Source organism: Coturnix japonica, chromosome 11, assembly GCF_054131305.1.
Source record: "Coturnix japonica strain WE chromosome 11, WE-NBRP24, whole genome shotgun sequence".
NCBI classification, from domain to species: Eukaryota; Metazoa; Chordata; class Aves; order Galliformes; family Phasianidae; genus Coturnix; species Coturnix japonica.
Window position 1 is genome coordinate 2492027 of NC_140673.1, and position 23249 is coordinate 2515275.

At 55.3% G+C, this 23249-nt stretch overlaps 3 protein-coding genes across 3 annotated transcripts; all 3 read left to right on the forward strand.

Moving 5' to 3' along the window:
- The first annotated feature begins 850 nt into the window (after nt 1-850).
- On the forward strand, nt 851-11410 carry LOC146758906 (uncharacterized). Its single transcript, XM_085511924.1, has 9 exons — nt 851-4451; nt 4616-4736; nt 5190-5292; nt 6159-6218; nt 9020-9168; nt 9248-9340; nt 9510-9597; nt 9859-10545; nt 11246-11410. The coding sequence occupies exons 1-9, from the start codon at nt 1250-1252 to the stop codon at nt 11408-11410; spliced, it is 4668 nt and encodes a 1555-aa protein (XP_085368050.1). The 5' UTR covers nt 851-1249.
- A 964-nt stretch (nt 11411-12374) lies between these two features.
- On the forward strand, nt 12375-15212 carry LOC146758907 (uncharacterized). Its single transcript, XM_085511909.1, has 3 exons — nt 12375-14187; nt 14452-14521; nt 14686-15212. The coding sequence occupies exons 1-3, from the start codon at nt 12688-12690 to the stop codon at nt 14850-14852; spliced, it is 1737 nt and encodes a 578-aa protein (XP_085368035.1). The 5' UTR covers nt 12375-12687; the 3' UTR covers nt 14853-15212.
- A 3579-nt stretch (nt 15213-18791) lies between these two features.
- On the forward strand, nt 18792-22058 carry LOC146758908 (uncharacterized). The gene is made up of 3 exons (XM_085511925.1): nt 18792-20990; nt 21264-21333; nt 21527-22058. Exons 1-3 carry the CDS (start codon nt 18792-18794, stop codon nt 21697-21699), a joined length of 2442 nt encoding a protein of 813 aa, XP_085368051.1. The 3' UTR covers nt 21700-22058.
- Nucleotides 22059-23249: the final 1191 nt, after the last annotated feature.

Consider the following 23249-nt stretch of genomic DNA (forward strand, 5'->3'; position numbering starts at 1 on the left):
GGAACAGATGTTGTCCTGCTGGAATGGGTCCAGGGCATACAGAACGAGCAAGCCCAGGCTTCTTAGCCCCAAGCAGCTGATGATGGTGCCAGTGCTGCCAACACTGCTCAGGGCATGCAAGGTATCTCCATCACAACAGCGAGGGCTGATGGCCAGTTTCCTGCCTCTGGTCCTTCCCGTACTCGGTATATTAAGAGTGCACGATGCGCAGGGACAGACCACAGATGACAGACCAAGATGCCAATGCTGCTGGCACAGATCACAGCCAACTGGATGCCAGAGACACTGCACTGACAGCTGCCCTTACCCTGTAGTTTTTACTCTAATAAACTCTATACTTGCAGGCTGTAGAGGAAGAAAGACAATCTCAAGATGCTGCTGAAGCAGTCAGTGTCCCACCAAGCATATCAGATGCTTCATCTGCTGAGGCAAAGACCGTGCCTTCAGCTTCCCCTCTGGTTGCACATCTCAGACCGGAGGAACATTCATCTGCACGCAAAAGAGCGTAAAAGGCCATCAGCACGAGGTGAGAAATATCCATGTGGTCAGTACCAGGTGTGAAATGAAGGCACAGACTCCAGGAGCTACGCTGGAGTGTGCACTGTGAGGAGATGCCTGGTCATATCTACTTTCCATCCAGTTCCATGCACAAAGGTGGACATCCTCTCCATAACACTTGGCTTGCCTTCATGTGAAGGGCATGTCTGACAAGCCAGAAGATAACATGGAACTTGTGGAGTGTTGCTGGCCAGGAACCTACAGAGCTGTGGATTTGCTCTTGCCTCACAGGTTTCTGCAGAGTCCACAGGAGGAGCACAGAACGTCAGGAGATGGCCCAGATATGTCCACAACTGGGTGGAGAGACATCACAGAAAGGAACAACTGAGTTCAACTAGCTGTGGTGGCGGGGAGCATGCAAGGCATTGCCCAGTGCTTGCCCTGTCCCTTGCCTATAGCCATCTGTCCCCGACATGCTGCCACTCACCGCTCGTGGCCCGTCATCAGGACCACGCTGAGTCACAGGCAGCCGGCTGCCAGGCACGTGCGGAGGGCTGTCACAGTGGGCTGTCGTAACCGCCAGGGCTTTGTGACGCGGGCCGGCATCGAACCCGAAGGCCGTTGTGACGCGGGGCTGCCTTGAGGGGTCAGCGTCCCCTGGAGGGAGTGCCGCTCACTCTCAGGACAGCGGCTCCGTGAGGAGGCAGCAGCTCCTGGGTGCTTCCCTGTGCCTCTGTGCGAGGACGCGGAGATGAGCGAGAAGCGCGAGAAGGACGACTCCCAGCCCAACGCAGGGCTGCCACGCGTGCAGGAACGCCGCCAGGTGAGGCAGGCGGAGAGCAGCGGGGCCGGGCTCGGCCGGGCCGCCGGTGGCGACCTGGCCACCTCCATCTCACGCCTCCTTCTCCCCACAGGTGGGCCGCACGGCGCCGCGAGCGGTGCCGCCGGGCAGCCGGAGCCCGGGCTCGTCCCTCCACGGCGTCCATCTGCCGCCGCTGCCCGGCCCGGAGAGCTCGCGGGCCTCCGGGAGCCGCCGCGCACAGGTAGGGAGCCCGAGGGAGGCGAGGCCGAACGTCTTCCCGCGTGGCGCGGGGACCGCCCACATGAGCGCTGCCCTCGGTGCTCCGTGGGGCGGGAGCGGGACGGACCGCGCTCACCTGGTGTTTCTCCTCGGCTTCTCTTGCAGGCGGGCGGGTGGCAGTTCACGCTGTCGGTGACCCGCAGCAGTGCCGGCGGGCAACGGAGACAGCCTCAGCCATCCTTGCTGCCTCACTTAAGGCGGCCAGGGATGCCGGCAGCTGCACCCCGGCGTTCTGGTGCAGCAGCCTGCGCACCTGCTGCGCGAGGCAGAGAATGCACCATCGGCATTAGAAGCGTCAGACTCCCAAGACTTCCCCGAAGACCTCGGCAAACACCACACGTATCCAGTCGCAATACCAGCTGGGCAAACCCTGTGAGTGTGCCCAGGCTTCTCATGCCCCAAGCGGCAGCAGACGGTGCCAGCGCTGCCAGCACTGCTCAGGGAAGACTGGGCATAGGCTCTGTGACAACCAGGGCTGAGGGACAGATTCCTGCCTCTGGTGGTTCCCGAACCAGTGATGCTGGAGTGCAGGTTGAGCTGCAGGAGCTGGAAGAGGCTGCTGAGAAGGAATCCACGGGACAGTCATCTGGCAACCTGTGCAGCGCATCTCTTGCCTCATCTGTTGAGGCAGACGCTGTATGTGCAGCTTCTCTTCTGGCTGCACAGCCTGGGCCTGGAGGACACCTCGAGAGTTTGGCAGTAACCGGTACTGAAGATGGGGAGAACTCAACTTCTTCCAACACTGAATGCTCCTCTGCCTCTGATGATTCCCCAGCCAGGGATGTATTAGTCCAGGATTTGCAGCAAGAACTGGAAGAGAGCGCTGGGAGAGAAATTTCAGGACAGTTATCTGGCACCCTGCAGGCTGCCTCACTTGTCCCTTCTAAGGCACATACTGTGTGTTCACGATCTCCTCTGCGTTTTGGTCCTGGGCTTGCAGAACTCCTTGAGCCTCTGCCTGCATCAGTGCCGGAAGATACAGAAAGCTCATATTCTGAGGTTGCGTTGTCTGCAGTGGACTCCAATGCAACAATATTGTTCTTGTCAGTGTCTCAGAGAGGAGGAAGTGAAGGACTAGCTACTGTCACGCCTAACTCCTCTGCAGAAGCTCTGGGAGAAGCAGAGAGATCGGAAGATCCCAGAGTGATCAACTGGCAGGCCCGTGGGTATCCTATGATCCCAGTACGCTGGAGAATTCTTGACGAGGATGGAAATGAGCACATCATGTCACGCTGGAATATTTCCTGGCCAAAGAGTCTGAGAAGCTGCGGGCAGCAAAGCCTCCAGGCAAGAGATAATGCTTCCAACACTGCTGGTGCTGCTCAGGACGTGCCGGACACGCAGCCCACAACATCATGGGCTGATGGCTGGTTTCTTGACTCTGCTGATTCCCGAATGTGGGCTATTAGATGGCCAGTTGAGCAGGAAGAGTCAAGCAACGACAGCAGCAGTGCTACTGCAGAGAGCAAGCAGGATAGCAGAGACACTGCAGAGACAGATGGGGGTGTGCACCTGCCCTCCTGTCTTTGCCCTTCGACATCAGAGGCTGTGGAGGAAGACTGGGAGTGTGACTCTGATGCTGCATCAGAGGCAGTCAGTGTCACACTCGGCACATCTGATAATTCATCTGCTGAGGTGGAGGACACATCTTCAGCAACATCTGTGGCTGCAGATCCCAGGCCTGAGGAGCAGGTGTCAGCATATGTGGGATCAGATGTGGGCCCTCAGCATGAGGTGAGCAAGGCGTGTGTGGTTGGTACCAGGCATGAAATTGGTGATTTCCAATTGTTGGCTGGTAGACTGCCACTTGTGCAAGAAGACTCCAGCGATGACAGCAGCAGTTCTTCTAGCACTGCTGAGAGCATGCTGAATACCAGAGACACTGCAGAGACAGATGAGGGCATCCACCTGCTCTACCGTCTTTGCACTTCAAAAGTGGATGCTGTGGAGGAAGACTGGGATTATTACTCTGAGGAAGATACTTCATCAGAGGCAGTCAGTTTAACACCCAGCACATCTGATAATTCATCAGTTGATGTGGAGACCACATCTTCAGCATCATCTGTGGCTGCAGATCCGAGGCCTGAGGAGCAGGTGTCAGCATGTGTGGGATCAGATGTGGGCCCTCAGCATGAGGTGAGCAAGGCGTGTGTGGTTGGTACCAGGCATGAAATTGGTGATTTCCAATTGTTGGCTGGTAGACTGCCACTTGTGCAAGAAGACTCCAGCGATGACAGCAGCAGTTCTTCTAGCACTGCTGAGAGCATGCTGAATACCAGAGACACTGCAGAGACAGATGAGGGCATCCACCTGCCCTCCCGTCTTTGCACTTCAAAAGTGGATGCTGTGGAGGAAGACTGGGATTATTACTCTGAGGAAGATACTTCATCAGAGGCAGTCAGTTTAACACCCAGCACATCTGATAATTCATCAGTTGATGTGGAGACCACATCTTCAGCATCATCTGTGGCTGCAGATCCCAGGCCTGAGGAGCAGGTGTCAGCATGTGTGGGAGCAGATGTGGGCCCTCAGGACGAGGTGAGCAAGGCGTGTGTGGTTGGTACCAGGCATGAAATTGAGGCAGAGGCAGGAGAGGTGCCTGCAGCTTGCGCTGTGGCAAGATGCCTGGTGCTGTCTCCTTTCCAGCCAGCTCCACGCATTAGGGTGGAGAACCCTTCTGTTACCCCTGCCTTACCTTCAAGCAAAGGGGCCTGGAAAGGCAATCCGTTCCTTGGGCGCGTGGCACCCACAGCATCACCGGGCAGTGACAGACTGGGTTGTGGTTTTGTTCTCTCCACACAGGTTTCTGCAGAGGCCAGAAAACGTGCACAGAGCTCCGTGTGCTTCAGAGATGCACCGGAGGATGGCCCAGGTACGTCCCCGGGCAGAAAGCCATGCCCACCAAGTGGCACAGAGGCCAGCGGCGTTCTGTGCCCTGCCACATGCAGCGCAGTCCTCCCAGGGAAATTCCATGGTGGTGGGTGGCAGGCAGGGCCGTGCCTCTGCCTCTTGCCTACAGCTCTCTGTCCCCAACAGGTACCACTGACGCACCACACGCAGCGGCTCGCCGCCGGATGCCAGCTGTCATCAGGATGGCGCTTCGGGCTCTGCGCAGAGTTTGCACCTGCAGCTGCATCAGGGGACAGGAAGAGGAAAGGCACGAGGCTGCAAACACCAGGCAGCTCCCAGAGACAACAAACTAAATCACAGAATTGAAGAATGACCTGGATTGCAAGGGACTTCAGGGATCATGAAGTTCCAAACCCCCCTGCCTGGCAGGGCCACCAACCTTCCACAATTACTAGATCAGGTTGCCCAAGGTCCCATCCAACCTGGCCTTGAACACCTCTAAGGACGGGGCATCCACAACCTCCCTGGGCAGCCTGTTCCAGGGCCTCACAACGCTCCTAGTAAAGAACTTCCCCCTAACATCCAACCTAAATTTACCCTCTTTCATCTTAAGTCCATTTCCCCTTGTCCTGTAGTTGTAGAATAGCTCCCAGAGATGAAACACCCAATCCTGTATATGTAGAAATCTGATTAAACCTTATCCCTTAACCCTATCCTGGCTGAGTGCTGTCTGGTCTGTGCACGTTTGGTCTCTGTGCAGCTACTGGGATCAGAGAATGGAGCAGTGGATCCCCGTGTCAGTGATGGCAGCAAGTGCAGAGAGCGTGGGCGTGCAAGGCACGGTGATTTCTCGCTTGCAAAGTGTGAGCTGGCTGAGCTGCTGTGTGTGTGTGAGGTGGCCTGTGATGAAAGGGTTGAAGGTCTCTGAAGCCCTGGCTAGAGGAGACCAAGAGTGTCCCAGCTGGATCGGGGCTCCTCAGGTGCCACACTGTGTAGTCTTGGGTATTCCCACAAAGACATCATTCCCCCATATGAGGATGTCATCAGCATAGGGACAAACCCGGACACCGTGGTCCAACATAACCTTCTCCATCCTCCGTGCCTATGCTCTGAGCGCCAGAGTGGGTGAGTGTTTGTACCCCTGGGGTAATCAGCTGAATGTGCACTGCAGTCCCTCCAAGTAAATGCAAACTGACTGTCCTCCGCCTTCCTCAAGGGGACAATAAGAAACCTGTCTTAGACATCAAGAGCAGCCAGAAAGGCAGGAGCCTGTTTCTGTAGAGCAGCAATCAATTCTGAAACATTTGGGACAGCTGTTGCTGAAGGGGCAGTGTTGGCATCCAGGTGCCTATAAGTCTCCCACTTCCCATTAGGCTTCCACACCAGGAGAAGTCCCTTGACATTTTCAGAATACAGTGCCCGTCCTGTCCCATACCTATGGCCATCTGTCCCCCAGAGGATCCACATCTCACAGAATCACAGAATCACAGAATTGTAGGGGTTGCAAGGGACTTCTAGAGATCATCGAGTCCAATCCCCCTGCCAAAGCAGGCTCCCTACACCACGTTGCACATGTAGGCATCCAGTCGGGTCTTGAATATCTCCAGAGGAGGGTCCACCACCTCCCTGAGCAGCCTGTTCCAGTGCTCTGTCACCCTCACCATAAAGAAGTTCTTCCACACATTCGTGCAGAACTTCCTATGCTGTAGTTTCTTCCCATTACCCCTAGTCCTGTCCCCGCACACTACCGAAAGGGGACCAGCATCGCAACTATGACCCCACATCTCAGGTATTTATAGACCTGGATCAAACCCCCTCTCAGCATTCTTAACTCAAGGCTAAACAGACCCAGTTCACTTAGTCTCTCCTCATAGGGGAGATGCTCTGGGCCCTTCACCATCTCTGTGGCCCTCTGCTGGACTGTTTCCAAGAGATCCCTGTCTTCTTTGTACTGAGCAGCCCAGAACTAGATACAGTATTCCAGATGAGGCCTCACCAGGCAGAGTAGATGAGGAGGATCACCTCCCTCAACCTGCTGGACACGCTCTTTTTAATGCACCCCAGAATGCCATTGGCCTGTTTGGCTACAAGGGCACACTGCTGGCTCATGGCCAACCTGTCGTCCACCAGGACGCCCAGGTCCCTCTCAGCAGAGCTCCTCTCCAGCAGGTCTTCCCCCAGCCTGTACCGGTGCATGCAATTATTTCCCTAGGTGCAAGACTCCTCACTTGCATTTGTTAAACCTCATCCGGTTTCTTACTGCCCAGCTCTCCAGCCTGTCCAGGTCTCACTGAATGGCAGCACAGCCTTCAGGCATGTCAGCCAATCCTCCCAGCTTCGTATCACCAGCAAACTTGCTGAGGGTGGTCACTATCCCCTTGTCAAGGTCATTGATGAAGGTGTTGAACAAGACCAGACTCAGCACCAACCCCTAGGGAACGCCGCTAGTTACAGGTTTCCAAACAGACTTTGCACCACCAATGACAATCCTCTGAGCTCTGCCATTCGGCCAGCTCTCAAACCACTTCACCGTCCACTCATCTAGCCCACACTTCCTCAGCTTTGTTATAAGGATGCTGTGGGAAAGAGTATCAAATGCCATGCTGAAATCAAGGTAGACTACATGTACCGCCCTCTCCCCACCCAGCCAGTGACAATGTCATAGAAGGCTACCACGTTGGTTGAGCATGACTTCCCCCTGGTGAACCCATGATGGCTACTCCTGATAACCTCCTTTTCTTCCAATTGTTTGGAGATGGCATCCAGCACAACCTGTTCCATCACCTTTCCAGGGACAGAGGTGAGGCTGACTGGCCTATAACTACCTGGATCATCCTTCCTGCCCTTTTTGAAGACTGGAGTGACACTGGCTATCCTCCAGTCTTCAGGGACCTCCCCCATTCTCCAAGACCTCTCTAAGATGATGGAGAGAGCGGTTCAGCAATCACTTCCGCCAGCTCCCTCAGCACCTGTGGATGCAACCCATCAGGCCCCATGGATTTATGGAACTCAGTGTCACCTAGGAGCTCACGGACCACCTCTTCCCTGACTAAAGGGAAGTCTCCCATTCCCCAGACCCTCTCACTAACCTCCAGGGTCTGGGATTCCAGAGGGAGAGCCTTTTCACTGAAGACAGAAGCAAAGGAGGTATTCAGTAACTCTGCCTTCTCAGCATCCCCCTGTTACAAGAACACCCCCCTCACTTAGTAGGGGACCCTCGTTCTCCCTAGTCTTCCTTTTGCTGTTAACTTACTTTAAAAAGCCTTTTTTATTATCCGTTATCACTTTAGGCAGATTCAATTCCAGGTGGCTTTAGCTTTCCTCATCACATCCCTGCAGGCCATGACAACATTCCTATATTATTCCCAAGTGGTCAGACCCTTTTTCCACATTCATGGACCTTCTTCTTCCCTTTGAGTTTGTGCATGAGCTCCTTGCTCATCCACACAGGTCTCCTGCCACCCCTTCCCGATTTCGTAGTCAGATGGATGTACTGATCCTGAGCTTGGAAGTAGCGCTGTTTAAATGCTGACCAGCTCTCAAAGGCCCCCTTACCTTCTAACACCTAGCCCACGGGATAGCGCCAAGCAGGTCCCAGAAGAGACCAGTGTTGGCTCTCCTGAAGTCCAGGGTAGCAATCCTACTTTTTACCTTGCTTCTTCCACTCTGGATCTTGAACTCCACCATCTCGTGGTCACTACAACCCAAGGTGCCCCCAACCTTTACTTCCTTAACATGTCCTTCCTTGTTAGTGAGAATAAATGAGTTTAAGGCTGAGAGCAGGGTACAATAAAACAAGAAACTTAAGAAGGAACTAGAAAAAGACAGAGTGATTTTTTCAGAGCAGAAATGAAGTTAGACTCAAGTCACGTGTTTTCGGTGGTGTAGGTTTTAATTCATCAAAATGTTTTTGGAAATGGTTGATAGCTTTAGCTTGTTTGTTTCTTCACTTGTTCTTGACCTTTCCTCTGTTGCTTATTCTGGAAAAGCAAATCTTCCTTTCCTCCTGTTGATCTGTCTAGACTAAAATTAAGAAGCTGATTTTCTTAACAGTGTCTGGTGTGATGCCATGTTTTGGCTTTAGGAGAAGAATGCCGATAGCGCATCAGAGCTTTGGTTGTTGCTGAGCCATGATGTACAGAGCCAAGGATGTTTCTGTTCCTCAGCTTCTCCTACTGTCCTGCCAGCGAGGGGGCTGGGAGGGGACAAGGAACAGGAAGGGGCACTCACACCATATGACATCATACAAAAGCAAATAAAACCGTGCGGATCTGGCCAGGGAGGGGGCAGACACTGCTCAGGGACAGGCTGCGCGTAACTTGGTGGGGGGGAAGAAATCACTTGTTTTGTAAATATGCATGTATATACACATACATACATACGCATATATATACATATACATGCGTTTTCCAGGATTGTTCAGCCCAGAAAAGGGAAGGCTGCAGGGAGACCTCATTGTGAACTTCCGATATTTCAAGGGAGTTTAGAAACTTCAGGTGAATAAACTTATTGCAAGTGTAGTGATAGGACATGGCGGGAAGCAGGGGGGAGGATATTGTTGTCCAGTAGGAACACATCCTGGCTGCATAGCATGAGCAAGCCAAGGTATGTCCCCAAGTGAAGAGACATCCCAGTGAGGGCCTGCCGACCCCAACCAGCCCAGTGAGCAGCTCTGTGTACAGAGTACTGCTGTGCCAAGGCCACCTCTCCCAGGGGAAAGCTGTGGTGACTGGAGGCAGGTAGGGCCTTGCCTGGTGCTTGCCCTGCCCCTAGCCTACAGGTATCTGCCCCCTGCCTACAGCTCTCTGTCCTCCACAGGAGCCACTGCCGCATCACACACTGCAACTTGCTGCTGGTGGCCAGCTGTCATCAGGATGAGGCTGAGCCGCAGCCAGCCAGCTGCCCAGGCATGTGAGCAGAGCTGCCACAGTAGGGCCGTGGGGGCTGCCATATGGGGACCGTCCTCTGCCGGTTTGGCTATGGGGAGCCGGGCAGCAGATGCCCGTGGCTGAGCGTTCTGTGGGGCGTGAGCTGGAAGGACCGCGCTCACTTGGTGTTTCTAACTCGGCTTCTCTTGCAGGCTGGTGGGAGTTCACGCTGTCAGTGACCCGCAGCAGTGCCTGCGGGCAAAGGAGACAGCCTCAGCCATCCTTGCTGCCTCACTTAAGGTGAGCAGGGATGCCGGCAGCTGCACCCCCAGCATGCAGCAGCATCTTCTAATGCCCATAAGCTGCTTGCTCTGCAAGCAGCAACCTGCGCACCTGCTGCAAGAGGCAGAGCACGTGCCATAGGCATTAGAGGCGGCAGACTCCCAGAAGTTTCTCCAGGTCCTTCAGGGAACCTTGCATGTCCAAGACCTGGCAGTGAGATCTGAGAGCAGGGCGCCAGCCCTCAAAGACTCTAACTGTTCTCATGCCTCTGCACGCTAGAGCCAAGCAAGGGCACCCTGTGCGCTGCAGCCAGAAGCCCAAGAGTTGGCGTGCAGCTGGCAGTACCGGGGCATGGTGCATGCACCAGCAGCCTGGGAGCACCAGCAACAACTGCCCAGGTGCAAGCCACTAATGCTGGTAAGATCCCCATGGCTTGGACAGACGCTCGGGAGGGCACCCGAGGCACTGGTGCAGCCTCTACACCACGTTCCCCATCTGCAAAGAAGGGCTCAGAAGGGGAGGCACGTCATGGCAAAGAGCAAACAAGGAGACTCTGTCCCATCTGTGCCTGAAGATGTGGAAAATTCAGCTTCTTCCAAGGCTGCACTTATTCCAAAGAGACAAGATCCCAGAGAAATCACCAGGATGGCCTGTGGATATTCTGCCACGATCCCAGCAATCCGCAGAATTCGTGATGAGGAGAAAAAGGACCAGATGTTGTCCAGATGGAATGTGTCCTGGCCAAACAGCGTGAAAGGGCCAGGGCACTGGAGATCCCAAGCAGCAGATGATGATGCCAACACTTCCGGCACTGCTCAGGGCACGCTTGGCATCTCTACCACAACAGCGAATGCTGAGGGCCAGTTTCTGGTATCTGGTGATTCCCAGACCTCAGACATAAGCGTGCAGGCTGTGCAGCAAGAGCTGGAAGAGCCCACTGAGGGAGAAACTGCAGGACAGTTTCTGGTGATTTGTTGTTGCACAGGTCTTGCCCCATCTGAAGAGGCAGAAACAGCGCGTTCAGCTTCTCTTCTGGACTCAGGCCCAGGGCCTGCAGGGCAACTTGAGTCTGTCTGCCTCAGTCACCAGAGGTGCAAAACACTCAACTTCTCCCAAGACTGCACACTGTCCAGAGGAGGCTAGTGCGCCGACAGCATGTGAGGGAGGGGGAAGAGAACAAACAGCTGTGGCCATGTCTGGGTTCTCCATACAAGCTCTGGGAGAACCACAAACGCTGTAAGATCCCAGAGAGATCTACTGGGAGGCCTATGGATATCTTCCAGTTCACCCAGCAAACTGGGGATCCGTGATGGGGCAAGGAAGGAACAGATGTTGTCCTGCTGGAATGGGTCCAGGGCATACAGAACGAGCAAGCCCAGGCTTCTTAGCCCCAAGCAGCTGATGATGGTGCCAGTTCTGCCAACACTGCTCAGGGCATGCAAGGTATCTCCATCACAACAGCGAGGGCTGATGGCCAGTTTCCTGCCTCTGGTCCTTCCCGTACTCGGTATATTAAGAGTGCACGATGCGCAGGGACAGACCACAGATGACAGACCAAGATGCCAATGCTGCTGGCACAGATCACAGCCAACTGGATGCCAGAGACACTGCACTGACAGCTGCCCTTACCCTGTAGTTTTTACTCTAATAAACTCTATACTTGCAGGCTGTAGAGGAAGAAAGACAATCTCAAGATGCTGCTGAAGCAGTCAGTGTCCCACCAAGCATATCAGATGCTTCATCTGCTGAGGCAAAGACCGTGCCTTCAGCTTCCCCTCTGGTTGCACATCTCAGACCGGAGGAACATTCATCTGCACGCAAAAGAGCGTAAAAGGCCATCAGCACGAGGTGAGAAATATCCATGTGGTCAGTACCAGGTGTGAAATGAAGGCACAGACTCCAGGAGCTACGCTGGAGTGTGCACTGTGAGGAGATGCCTGGTCATATCTACTTTCCATCCAGTTCCATGCACAAAGGTGGACATCCTCTCCATAACACTTGGCTTGCCTTCATGTGAAGGGCATGTCTGACAAGCCAGAAGATAACATGGAACTTGTGGAGTGTTGCTGGCCAGGAACCTACAGAGCTGTGGATTTGCTCTTGCCTCACAGGTTTCTGCAGAGTCCACAGGAGGAGCACAGAACGTCAGGAGATGGCCCAGATATGTCCACAACTGGGTGGAGAGACATCACAGAAAGGAACAACTGAGTTCAACTAGCTGTGGTGGCGGGGAGCATGCAAGGCATTGCCCAGTGCTTGCCCTGTCCCTTGCCTATAGCCATCTGTCCCCGACATGCTGCCACTCACCGCTCGTGGCCCGTCATCAGGACCACGCTGAGTCACAGGCAGCCGGCTGCCAGGCACGTGCGGAGGGCTGTCACAGTGGGTTGTCGTAACCGCCAGGGCTTTGTGACGCGGGCCGGCATCGAACCCGAAGGCCGTTGTGACGCGGGGCTGCCTTGAGGGGTCAGCGTCCCCTGGAGGGAGTGCCGCTCACTCTCAGGACAGCGGCTCCGTGAGGAGGCAGCAGCTCCTGGGTGCTTCCCTGTGCCTCTGTGCGAGGACGCGGAGATGAGCGAGAAGCGCGAGAAGGACGACTCCCAGCCCAACGCAGGGCTGCCACGCGTGCAGGAACGCCGCCAGGTGAGGCAGGCGGAGAGCAGCGGGGCCGGGCTCGGCCGGGCCGCCGGTGGCGACCTGGCCACCTCCATCTCACGCCTCCTTCTCCCCACAGGTGGGCCGCACGGCGCCGCGAGCGGTGCCGCCGGGCAGCCGGAGCCCGGGCTCGTCCCTCCACGGCGTCCATCTGCCGCCGCTGCCCGGCCCGGAGAGCTCGCGGGCCTCCGGGAGCCGCCGCGCACAGGTAGGGAGCCCGAGGGAGGCGAGGCCGAACGTCTTCCCGCGTGGCGCGGGGACCGCCCACATGAGCGCTGCCCTCGGTGCTCCGTGGGGCGGGAGCGGGACGGACCGCGCTCACCTGGTGTTTCTCCTCGGCTTCTCTTGCAGGCGGGCGGGTGGCAGTTCACGCTGTCGGTGACCCGCAGCAGTGCCGGCGGGCAACGGAGACAGCCTCAGCCATCCTTGCTGCCTCACTTAAGGCGGCCAGGGATGCCGGCAGCTGCACCCCGGCGTTCTGGTGCAGCAGCCTGCGCACCTGCTGCGCGAGGCAGAGAATGCACCATCGGCATTAGAAGCGTCAGACTCCCAACACTTCCCCGAAGACCTCAGGTGTCCAGTCGCAACACCGGCTGGACAAACCCTGTGAGCGTGCCCAGGCTTCTCGTGCCCCGAGCGGCAGCAGACGGTGCCAGCGCTGCCGGCGCTGCTCAGGGAAGACTGGGCGTATGCTCTGTGACATCCAGGGCTGAGGGACAGATTCCTGCCCCTGGTGGTTCCCGAACCAGTGATGCTGGAGTGCAGGTTGAGCTGCAGGAGCTGGAAGAGGCTGCTGAGAAGGAATCCACGGGACAGTCATCTGGCAACCTGTGCAGCGCATCTCTTGCCTTACCTGTTGAGGCAGGCACTGTATGTGCAGCTTCTCTGACTGTAGACCTTGAGCCTGAAGGACACCTCGAGCCCTTGCCAGCAACCAATCCTGAAGATGAGGAGAACTCAACCTCTTCCAACACTGAATGCTCCTCTGCCTCTGATGATTCCCCAGCTAGGGATGTTCTAGTCCAGGATTCGCAGCAAGAACTAGGAGAGAGTGCTGGGATAGAAACGGCAGGAGAGTCATCTGGCACCCTGCAGGTTGCATCTCTTGCCCCATCTGATGAGGCACACGCTGTGTGTTCAGCATCTCTCCTGGAGCCTCTGTCTGCATCACATGTAGATACAGAAGAAGATTCAGAAAGCTCCTATTCTTCTGAGTCTGCATGCTCTGCAGTGGAGGCCAATGCAGCCGCACTCCTCTTGTCAGTGTCTGAGGGAGGAGAAAGAGAAGAACCATCTGTGGCCATGCCTGAAGCTCTGGAAGAAGCAGGGAGTTTCCAGGATCCTGTAGGATCCCACAGGAGGGCCTGTGGGTGCCCTCATATGATCCCAGCACTCCGAAGAATTCTTGATGAGGACAGAAATGAGCGGATGTTGTCACACTGGAATATTTCCTGGCCAAGGAGTGTGATGAGCCCCAGTCAGCTAAGACTACAGGCAAGAGGTGATGCTTTCAACACTGCTAGCGCTACTCAGGGCATGCCAGCCATCCGGCCCACAACATCAAGGGGTCATACCTCATTTCTTGACTCTGGTGATTTCCAATTGTTGGCTGGTAGACTGCCACTTGTGCAAGAAGACTCCAGCGATGACAGCAGCAGTTCTTCTAGCACTGCTGAGAGCATGCTGAATACCAGAGACACTGCAGAGACAGATGAGGGCATCCACCTGCCCTCCCGTCTTTGCACTTCAAAAGTGGATGCTGTGGAGGAAGACTGGGATTATTACTCTGAGGAAGATACTTCATCAGAGGCAGTCAGTTTAACACCCAGCACATCTGATAATTCATCAGTTGATGTGGAGACCACATCTTCAGCATCATCTGTGGCTGCAGATCCCAGGCCTGAGGAGCAGGTGTCAGCATGTGTGGGAGCAGATGTGGGCCCTCAGGACGAGGTGAGCAAGGCGTGTGTGGTTGGTACCAGGCATGAAATTGAGGCAGAGGCAGGAGAGGTGCCTGCAGCTTGCGCTGTGGCAAGATGCCTGGTGCTGTCTCCTTTCCAGCCAGCTCCACGCATTAGGGTGGAGAACCCTTCTGTTACCCCTGCCTTACCTTCAAGCAAAGGGGCCTGGAAAGGCAATCCGTTCCTTGGGCGCGTGGCACCCACAGCATCACCGGGCAGTGACAGACTGGGTTGTGGTTTTGTTCTCTCCACACAGGTTTCTGCAGAGGCCAGAAAACGTGCACAGAGCTCCGTGTGCTTCAGAGATGCACCGGAGGATGGCCCAGGTACGTCCCCGGGCAGAAAGCCATGCCCACCAAGTGGCACGGAGGCCAGCGGCGTTCTGTGCCCTGCCACATGCAGTGCAGTCCTCCCAGGGAAATTCCATGGTGGTGGGTGGCAGGCAGGGCCGTGCCTCTGCCTCTTGCCTACAGCTCTCTGTCCCCAACAGGTACCACTGACGCACCACACGCAGCGGCTCGCCGCCGGATGCCAGCTGTCATCAGGATGGCGCTTCGGGCTCTGCGCAGAGTTTGCACCTGCAGCTGCATCAGGGGACAGGAAGAGGAAAGGCACGAGGCTGCAAACACCAGGCAGCTCCCAGAGACAACAAACTAAATCACAGAATTGAAGAATGACCTGGATTGCAAGGGACTTCAGGGATCATGAAGTTCCAAACCCCCCTGCCTGGCAGGGCCACCAACCTTCCACAATTACTAGATCAGGTTGCCCAAGGTCCCATCCAACCTGGCCTTGAACACCTCTAAGGACGGGGCATCCACAACCTCCCTGGGCAGCCTGTTCCAGGGCCTCACAACGCTCCTAGTAAAGAACTTCCCCCTAACATCCAACCTAAATTTACCCTCTTTCATCTTAAGTCCATTTCCCCTTGTCCTGTAGTTGTAGAATAGCTCCCAGAGATGAAACACCCAATCCTGTATATGTAGAAATCTGATTAAACCTTATCCCTTAACCCTATCCTGGCTGAGTGCTGTCTGGTCTGTGCACGTTTGGTCTCTGTGCAGCTACTGGGATCAGAGAATGGAGCAGTGGATCCCCGTGTCAGTGATGGCAGCAAGTGCAGAGAGCGTGGGCGTGCAAGGCACGGTGATTTCTCGCTTGCAAAGTGTGAGCTGGCTGAGCTGGTGTGTGTGTGTGAGGTGGCCTGTGATGAAAGGCTTGAGGGCCTCTGAAGCCCTGGTGGTAGAGTGCTGTTGTGTCTGTAACCAGGCACCTGGCTAGAGGAGACCAAGAGTGTCCCAGCTGGATCGGGGCTCCTCAGGTGCCACACTGTGTCGTCTTGGGTATTCCCATAAAGACATCATTCCCCCATATGAGGATGTCATCAGCATAGGGACAAACCTGGACACTGTGGTCCAACGTAACCTTCTCCATCCTCCGTGCCTATGCTCTGAGCGCCAGAGTGGGCGAGTGTTTGTATCCCTGGGGTAATCAGCTGAATGTGCACTGCAGTCCCTCAAGTAAGTGCAAACTGACTGTCCTCTGCCTTCCTCAAGGGGACCATAAGAAACCTGTCTTAGACATCAAGAGCAGCCAGAAAGGCAGAAGCCTGTTCCTGTAGAGCAGCAATCAATTCTGAAACATTTGGGACAGCTGTTGCTGAAGGGGCAGTGTTCGCATCCAGGCACCTGTGAGTCTCCCATTTTCCATTAGGCTTCCACACCTGTCATACAGGAGAGTCATCAGGAGAGTTTGCAGGTGCTATTATCCCTTGATTGTGTAATTCATCTACTATAGGATGGGCTTCATGTCTGTTGTCTTGGACAGAAGTAGGGCTGGGTATATACACAGTAGTCTATGAGTTGGACTAGCCGAATGGGGAACTGGGGGGAGACTCCCTAAACTACACCATCATCCACAACTTAACAGTTCTCATGTGCAAGGGTTAATGAGTATCCATGTGTCCCATCTCCCCCCTTGCTTAACACACACTGGAATGGCAGTTTCCCACTCCAGTCCCTGGATTGAACGTAACTCACGAGGGGAAAGCAGAAGGAGTTAGCTCTGATGTGGTTTTGATGTGTAGGGTCTGCTCCTAGGGAGCAGACGGAGGGAGAGTCTTGCCTGGTTTGCCCTTCCAGTTGTGGAAAAGAATTTCTAAATCCTTGCTGGTTTGGTCACTCATAATGGACCTGGAAATCCCCAGCTCAAGGCCTTTTACTCATGGTTCTTCCTGCCCAATAAGCTGCCCTCTGGGACAGGGGTTGTGGGGCTTGATTGTTCCTGGTGGTTAGGAAGAAACCTTCTGCCTTCTCACTTAACAGTACACAGTTCCCCCCCCAATAGGGAAACTCTACACATATTCTGTCTCCATCTGCTTAGCATTCCTGTTATACTTCTCCAGTGAGTACATTGTTTCCTTGCTTGTAATGGTCAGCTGATGTCCCCTGTGCTCCTCATCACAGTTGTATTCCACCTTAATTTGAGGTCTCACTAGCCTGGAGGGATGAATTTTCTGAGCCTATCCTGAGCCTGTGCTAGTTGGGTGCTGGGATAGAGCTGAGGCAGAAGGCCCCTCCTTTTCCTTCCCCAAGCACTTCATCAGCACTTCCAGTTACTGAGACTGCTGCTGCTCCTCAACCAGCTGCTCTTGTAGTTTTCCTACTGTCTCCTGCAAGGAGGAGGTAATGCTGGCTCCTGAGAATCATTGCTGCCCACGGCACTCCGGAGCTGTGACCAGCACTGCCCCGAGTACTGCACAAACTGATGCTTTCCCTTTTCTTCAGTAATATTTCCATTCTGCCCTTAAGTCTGCTGCCCATTCACATATTGCCTGTGGGTTCTACCAATTATGTCTTGCCCAGTCAAGCCCCAGCAGAGCAAGACAAGAACTGAAGTCCCACAACATTTTCAAAATACGCTCCAGGCTATTAGAATTGCCCATCCCTCCTTCCGTGCTTAGTATCAGCTACTCAGGTTTCATTGCCCCACTCAGGGGAGAGTACCTATGACATGAAAAGGGAGGAACTTTTAATCAACTTTAGTTCAACACAGTACCGGCTACTCATGAGTTCACCCATCTGCTGTGGTTTTGCTGCCCTGCTCAGCAGGAAGTACCACAACACGGAGGAAGTAGGAGGGAGGAACTTTCAATCAGTTCAAGCCTGTGCATTCCTGGGTCCCAGTCTTGTTTCACTTGTCAATTAGCACCTTCTGAATGGGGACCCCATCTGTGACACCAATTAAATGCTGCAAGCTGAAGAGGATTGCATTTCAAGCCAGGGGCATGTTTGACAAGCCAGGAGTTGAAGGAGGGAAGATTTAGGTTGGATGTGAGGGAAGGTCTTTGCTACTAGAGTGGTGAGGTGCTGGAACAGCTGCTCAGAGAGGCTGCGGATGCCCCATCTCTAGACGTGTACAAGGTGTCTGATGGGGCTCTGGGCAGCCTGGTCTGGTATTAAACATGGAGGCTGGTGGCCCTGTCTGTGGTGGGGGAGGTTGGAGATTCATGATCCTTGAGGTCTCTTCCAACCCAAGCCATTCTGTGATTCTGTGTGATTCTGTGAAAATGCAATTGATGTGAGAAGCTGTTTCTCAGTATTTTGACAAAACTTAGCTCATAACCTCTTTATTCAACAGTGGCCTAAATAATTCACATTCCTTTTAAGTCCCCAAGTTGATAGCTAATTAGGCAAAGGTCTACTCCGAAACATATCCTGAAATTTATGTGCCCTGGGGCAGCCATGAGCTGTTTAAGAAATAAACTGACTGCAGGAACTGGGAAATTAGGTATTGTGGACACATAATGAAGCTTCAACTCTGCAGCTGGTTCATTCACCTTGTCCCCAGCTCCAGCATGAAGCCCCTCCTCTGGGATGCACTCCTTCCCAAAGTGATCCTATGAGGACTTCACACAGACTGCAGTTTGTCAAGAATCAATCTGGATTCAAGCCAAGGAGAAAAGTTATTCTGGCACAGACTGCTCCATCATGAGTCTCATTATGAGGTGCAGCTCCCACCACAACTCTTGCTCCACAGTGTGCTCATCTCTAGAGAAATAAGCTGCGTCCAGCACTTTGCTCCTCAGGTGGCTCTCCACGGATTGCAGCCTCAGTCCTTCAGGCCACATCCATCTACTCCAGCACAGGCTCCTCCACAGAGCGCGACAGATCCGTGCTCTAAACGGGTCCTGGAGAACTGCAACACGAAGAAAGGGCTGAGGTGCGGACGAGCCGCTTGGGCCGGGGGTACTTGGCCAGGCTGGGCAACGAGACGAGGACAGGGGCCGCTCCGTGCCGGACGCGGCCGCTTCCAGCCGGTTCCACGGCCCCAGCGCAGCCGAGGGCGAGCCCGTCAGCGACAGCGATGGCGCCGCTGGGAAAGGTCCGGTGGCGGCCGTGGAGATGCCCGAGGGGAGCCCCGCGCCGGGGCTTTGTGACGCGGGCCGGCATCGAACCCGAAGGCCGTTGTGACGCGGGGCTGCCTTGAGGGGTCAGCGTCCCCTGGAGGGAGTGCCGCTCACTCTCAGGACAGCGGCTCCGTGAGGAGGCAGCAGCTCCTGGGTGCTTCCCTGTGCCTCTGTGCGAGGACGCGGAGATGAGCGAGAAGCGCGAGAAGGACGACTCCCAGCCCAACGCAGGGCTGCCACGCGTGCAGGAACGCCGCCAGGTGAGGCAGGCGGAGAGCAGCGGGGCCGGGCTCGGCCGGGCCGCCGGTGGCGACCTGGCCACCTCCATCTCACGCCTCCTTCTCCCCACAGGTGGGCCGCACGGCGCCGCGAGCGGTGCCGCCGGGCAGCCGGAGCCCGGGCTCGTCCCTCCACGGCGTCCATCTGCCGCCGCTGCCCGGCCCGGAGAGCTCGCGGGCCTCCGGGAGCCGCCGCGCACAGGTAGGGAGCCCGAGGGAGGCGAGGCCGAACGTCTTCCCGCGTGGCGCGGGGACCGCCCACATGAGCGCTGCCCTCGGTGCTCCGTGGGGCGGGAGCGGGACGGACCGCGCTCACCTGGTGTTTCTCCTCGGCTTCTCTTGCAGGCGGGCGGGTGGCAGTTCACGCTGTCGGTGAGCCGCAGCAGTGCCGGCGGGCAACGGAGACAGCCTCAGCCATCCTTGCTGCCTCACTTAAGGCGGCCAGGGATGCCGGCAGCTGCACCCCGGCGTTCTAATGTCTGTAAGCTGCCTGCTCTGCAAGCAGCAGCCTGCGCACCTGCTGCGCGAGGCAGAGAATGCACCAGCGGCATTAGAAGCGTCAGACTCCCAACACTTCCCCGAAGACCTCAGGTGTCCAGTCGCAACACCGGCTGGACAAACCCTGTGAGCGTGCCCAGGCTTCTCGTGCCCCGAGCGGCAGCAGACGGTGCCAGCGCTGCTGGCTCTGCTCAGGGAAGACTGGGCGTATGCTCTGTGACATCCAGGGCTGAGGGACAGATTCCTGCCCCCAGTGGTTCCCAAACCAGCGATGCTGGAGTGCAGGTTGAGCTGCAGGAGCTGGAAGATGCTGCTCAGAAGGAGTCCACGGGACGGTCATCTGGCAACCTGTGGAGCGCATCTCTTGCCTTATCTGTTGAGGCAGACACTGTATGTGCAGCTTCTCTGGCTGCAGACCTTGAGCCTGAAGGACACCTCGAGCCCTTCCCAGCAACCAATCCTGAAGATGGGGAGAACTCAACTTCTTCCAAGGCTGAATGCTTTCCAGAGGAGAGCAACGTGGCAGAACCCATGCCTGAGTTCTCCAACCAATCTCTGGGAGAAGCACAGAGATTACAAGATTCCAGAGAGGTGTGTGGGAAGGAGTATGGATGTCCTCCAGTTCATCCAGCAATCCGGAGAATCCGGGATGAAGCAAAGAAGGAACAGATGCTGTCCAGTTCGAACGCATTCCAGCCAAACAGCATGACCATGCCCAGGCTGCTGAGGTCTCAAGCAACCGAAGACAGTGCTGATGCCACTGACACTGCCCAGGGAATGCTGAACCTCTGTACCACAACATCGAGGGTGGAGGGCTGGTTTCCTGCCCTGATGTTCCAGTCCTGGGATGCTGGAGTGCGGGATGCACAGCATGATGTGGAAGAGATTGCTGAGACAGAAACTGCAGGACAGTCATGTGGTGACCTGCAGAGTGCGTGTCTTGCCGCATCTGTTGATGCAGAAAAGGTGTGTTCAGCTTCTGTTCTGGATGCAGCTTCTGGGCCTTCAGGATACCTTGAGCCTCTGCATGCATCGGTGCCAGCAGATCTGGATAAGTCAGATTCTTTTGAGACTGAGCACTGTTTAGAGGAGGCCAACACAGAACCACTGCTGTCAGCATGTGAGGAAGAAGAAAAAGAAGCAGCAGCAATGACTGTTCCAGAATCATCCACACAAGCTCTGGGAGGAGCACCAAAATTGCAAGATCCCATAGAGATCAGCATTGAGGCCTATGGGCGTTCTCCAGTACACCCAGCAACCTTGAGAATTTCTGTTGACGTGAGGAAGGAACAGATCTTGTCCACCTGGAACATCTGCTGGCCAAACAGGAGCATGCCCGAAGCAGCACAGGACAGTGCAGAAACAGGGCATTCAGCTTCTGTTCTGGACGCAGGTCATGGGCCTGCAGGACTGCTTGAGCCTTTCCCTGCATCAGTTCCTGAGGACGAAGAGGTGGCCAGTGAAACACCCTTCTTCCTGCCAGAGTGTGAGGGAGAAGTAAGTGTACCACCAAGCATTTCAGGTTCCTCATCTGATGAAGTCAAGACCACGCCTTCAACTTCCCCTGTGGATGCATGCGAAGGACCAGAAACTACAGGCGATGAACAGAAGGTGAGGAAAGTGCACTTGGTCAGCACCAGGTGTGAAATCAGAGCACAGGCAGGAGCTATGCCAGAGTGTACACTGTGGGGCGATGCCTGGTGCTGTCCCCTTTCAAGCCATCTTCTGTGCACAAGGGTGGACATCCCCTCCATAACATCTCCCTCAAGCCAGGGGCATGTTTGACAAGCCAGGAGGGAGGTATCCTTCTTCCATGGGGCCCTGGCATCTGGAATGTTGCTGCGCAGGAGCCTACAGGGCTGTGGTTTTGCTGTCCCCACACAGGTTTCTGCAGAGGGCAGAAGAGATACAGAGAAGTCTGTGTCCTTCAGAGATCCACTGGAGGATGATCCAGGTATGTCCCCGGGCAGAAAGCCATCCCAGGGAGGGGCCTACCGAGCTCAGGTGGCCCACCAAGTGGCACGGAGCCTGGCGGCATTCCGTGCCCTGCCACATGCAGTGCAGTCCTCCCAGGGAAATTCCATGGTGGTGGGTGGCAGGCAGGGCCGTGCCTCTGCCCCTTGCCTACAACTCTCTGTCCCCCACAGGTACCGCTGCCGCACCACACGCAGCGGCTCGCCGACAGATGCCAGCTGTCATCAGGATGGCACTTCGGGCTCTGTGCAGAGTTTGCAGCTGCTGCTGCTGCTGCATCAGGGGACAGCAAGAGGAAAGGCAGGAGGCTGCAAACACCAGGCAGCTCCAGGAGACAAAAAACTAAATCACAGAATCAAAGAATGACCTGGGTTGGAAGGGACCCCAAGGATCATGAAGTTCCAACCCCCCCGCCTGGCAGGGCCACCAACCTTCCACAATTACTAGATCAGGTTGCCCAGGGCCCCATCCAACCTGGCCTTGAACACCTCCAAGGACGGGGCATCCACAACCTCCCTGGGCAGCCTGTTCCAGGGCCTCACAACGCTCCTAGTAAAGAACTTCCCCCTAACATCCAACCTAAATTTACCCTCTTTCATCTTAAGTCCATTTCCCCTTGTCCTGTAGTTGTAGAATAGCTCCCAGAGATGAAACACCCAATCCTGTATATGTAGAAATCTGATTAAACCTTATCCCTTAACCCTATCCTGGCTGAGTGCTGTCTGGTCTGTGCACGTTTGGTCTCTGTGCAGCTACTGGGATCAGAGAATGGAGCAGTGGATCCCCGTGTCAGTGATGGCAGCAAGTGCAGAGAGCGTGGGCGTGCAAGGCACGGTGATTTCTCGCTTGCAAAGTGTGAGCTGGCTGAGCTGCTGTGTGTGTGAGGTGGCCTGTGATGAAAGGGTTGAAGGTCTCTGAAGCCCTGGCTAGAGGACACCAAGAGTGTCCCAGCTGGATCGGGGCTCCTCAGGTGCCACACTGTGTAGTCTTGGGTATTCCCACAAAGACATCATTCCCCCATATGAGGATGTCATCAGCATAGGGACAAACCCGGACACCGTGGTCCAACATAATCTTCTCCATCCTCCGTGCCTATGCTCTGAGCACCAGAGTGGGTGAGTGTTTGTACCCCTGGGGTAATCAGCTGAATGTGCACTGCAGTCCCTCCAAGTAAATGACTGTCCTCCGCCTTCCTCAAGGGGACAATAAGAAACCTGTCTTAGACATCAAGAGCAGCCAGAAAGGCAGGAGCCTGTTTCTGTAGAGCAGCAATCAATTCTGAAACATTTGGGACAGCTGTTGCTGAAGGGGCAGTGTTGGCATCCAGGTGCCTATAAGTCTCCCACTTCCCATTAGGCTTCCACACCAGGAGAAGTCCCTTGACATTTTCAGAATACAGTGCCCGTCCTGTCCCATACCTATGGCCATCTGTCCCCCAGAGGATCCACATCTCACAGAATCACAGAATCACAGAATTGTAGGGGTTGCAAGGGACTTCTAGAGATCATCGAGTCCAATCCCCCTGCCAAAGCAGGCTCCCTACACCACGTTGCACATGTAGGCATCCAGTCGGGTCTTGAATATCTCCAGAGGAGAGTCCACCACCTCCCTGGGCAGCCTGTTCCAGTGCTCTGTCACCCTCACCATAAAGAAGTTCTTCCACACTTCTTCGTTCTTCGTGCAGAACTTCCTATGCTGTAGTTTCTTCCCATTACCCCTAGTCCTGTCCCCGCACACTACCGAAAGGGGACCAGCATCACAACTATGACCCCACATCTCAGGTATTTATAGACCTGGATCAAACCCCCTCTCAGCATTCTTAACTCAAGGCTAAACAGACCCAGTTCACTTAGTCTCTCCTCATAGGGGAGATGCTCTGGGCCCTTCACCATCTCT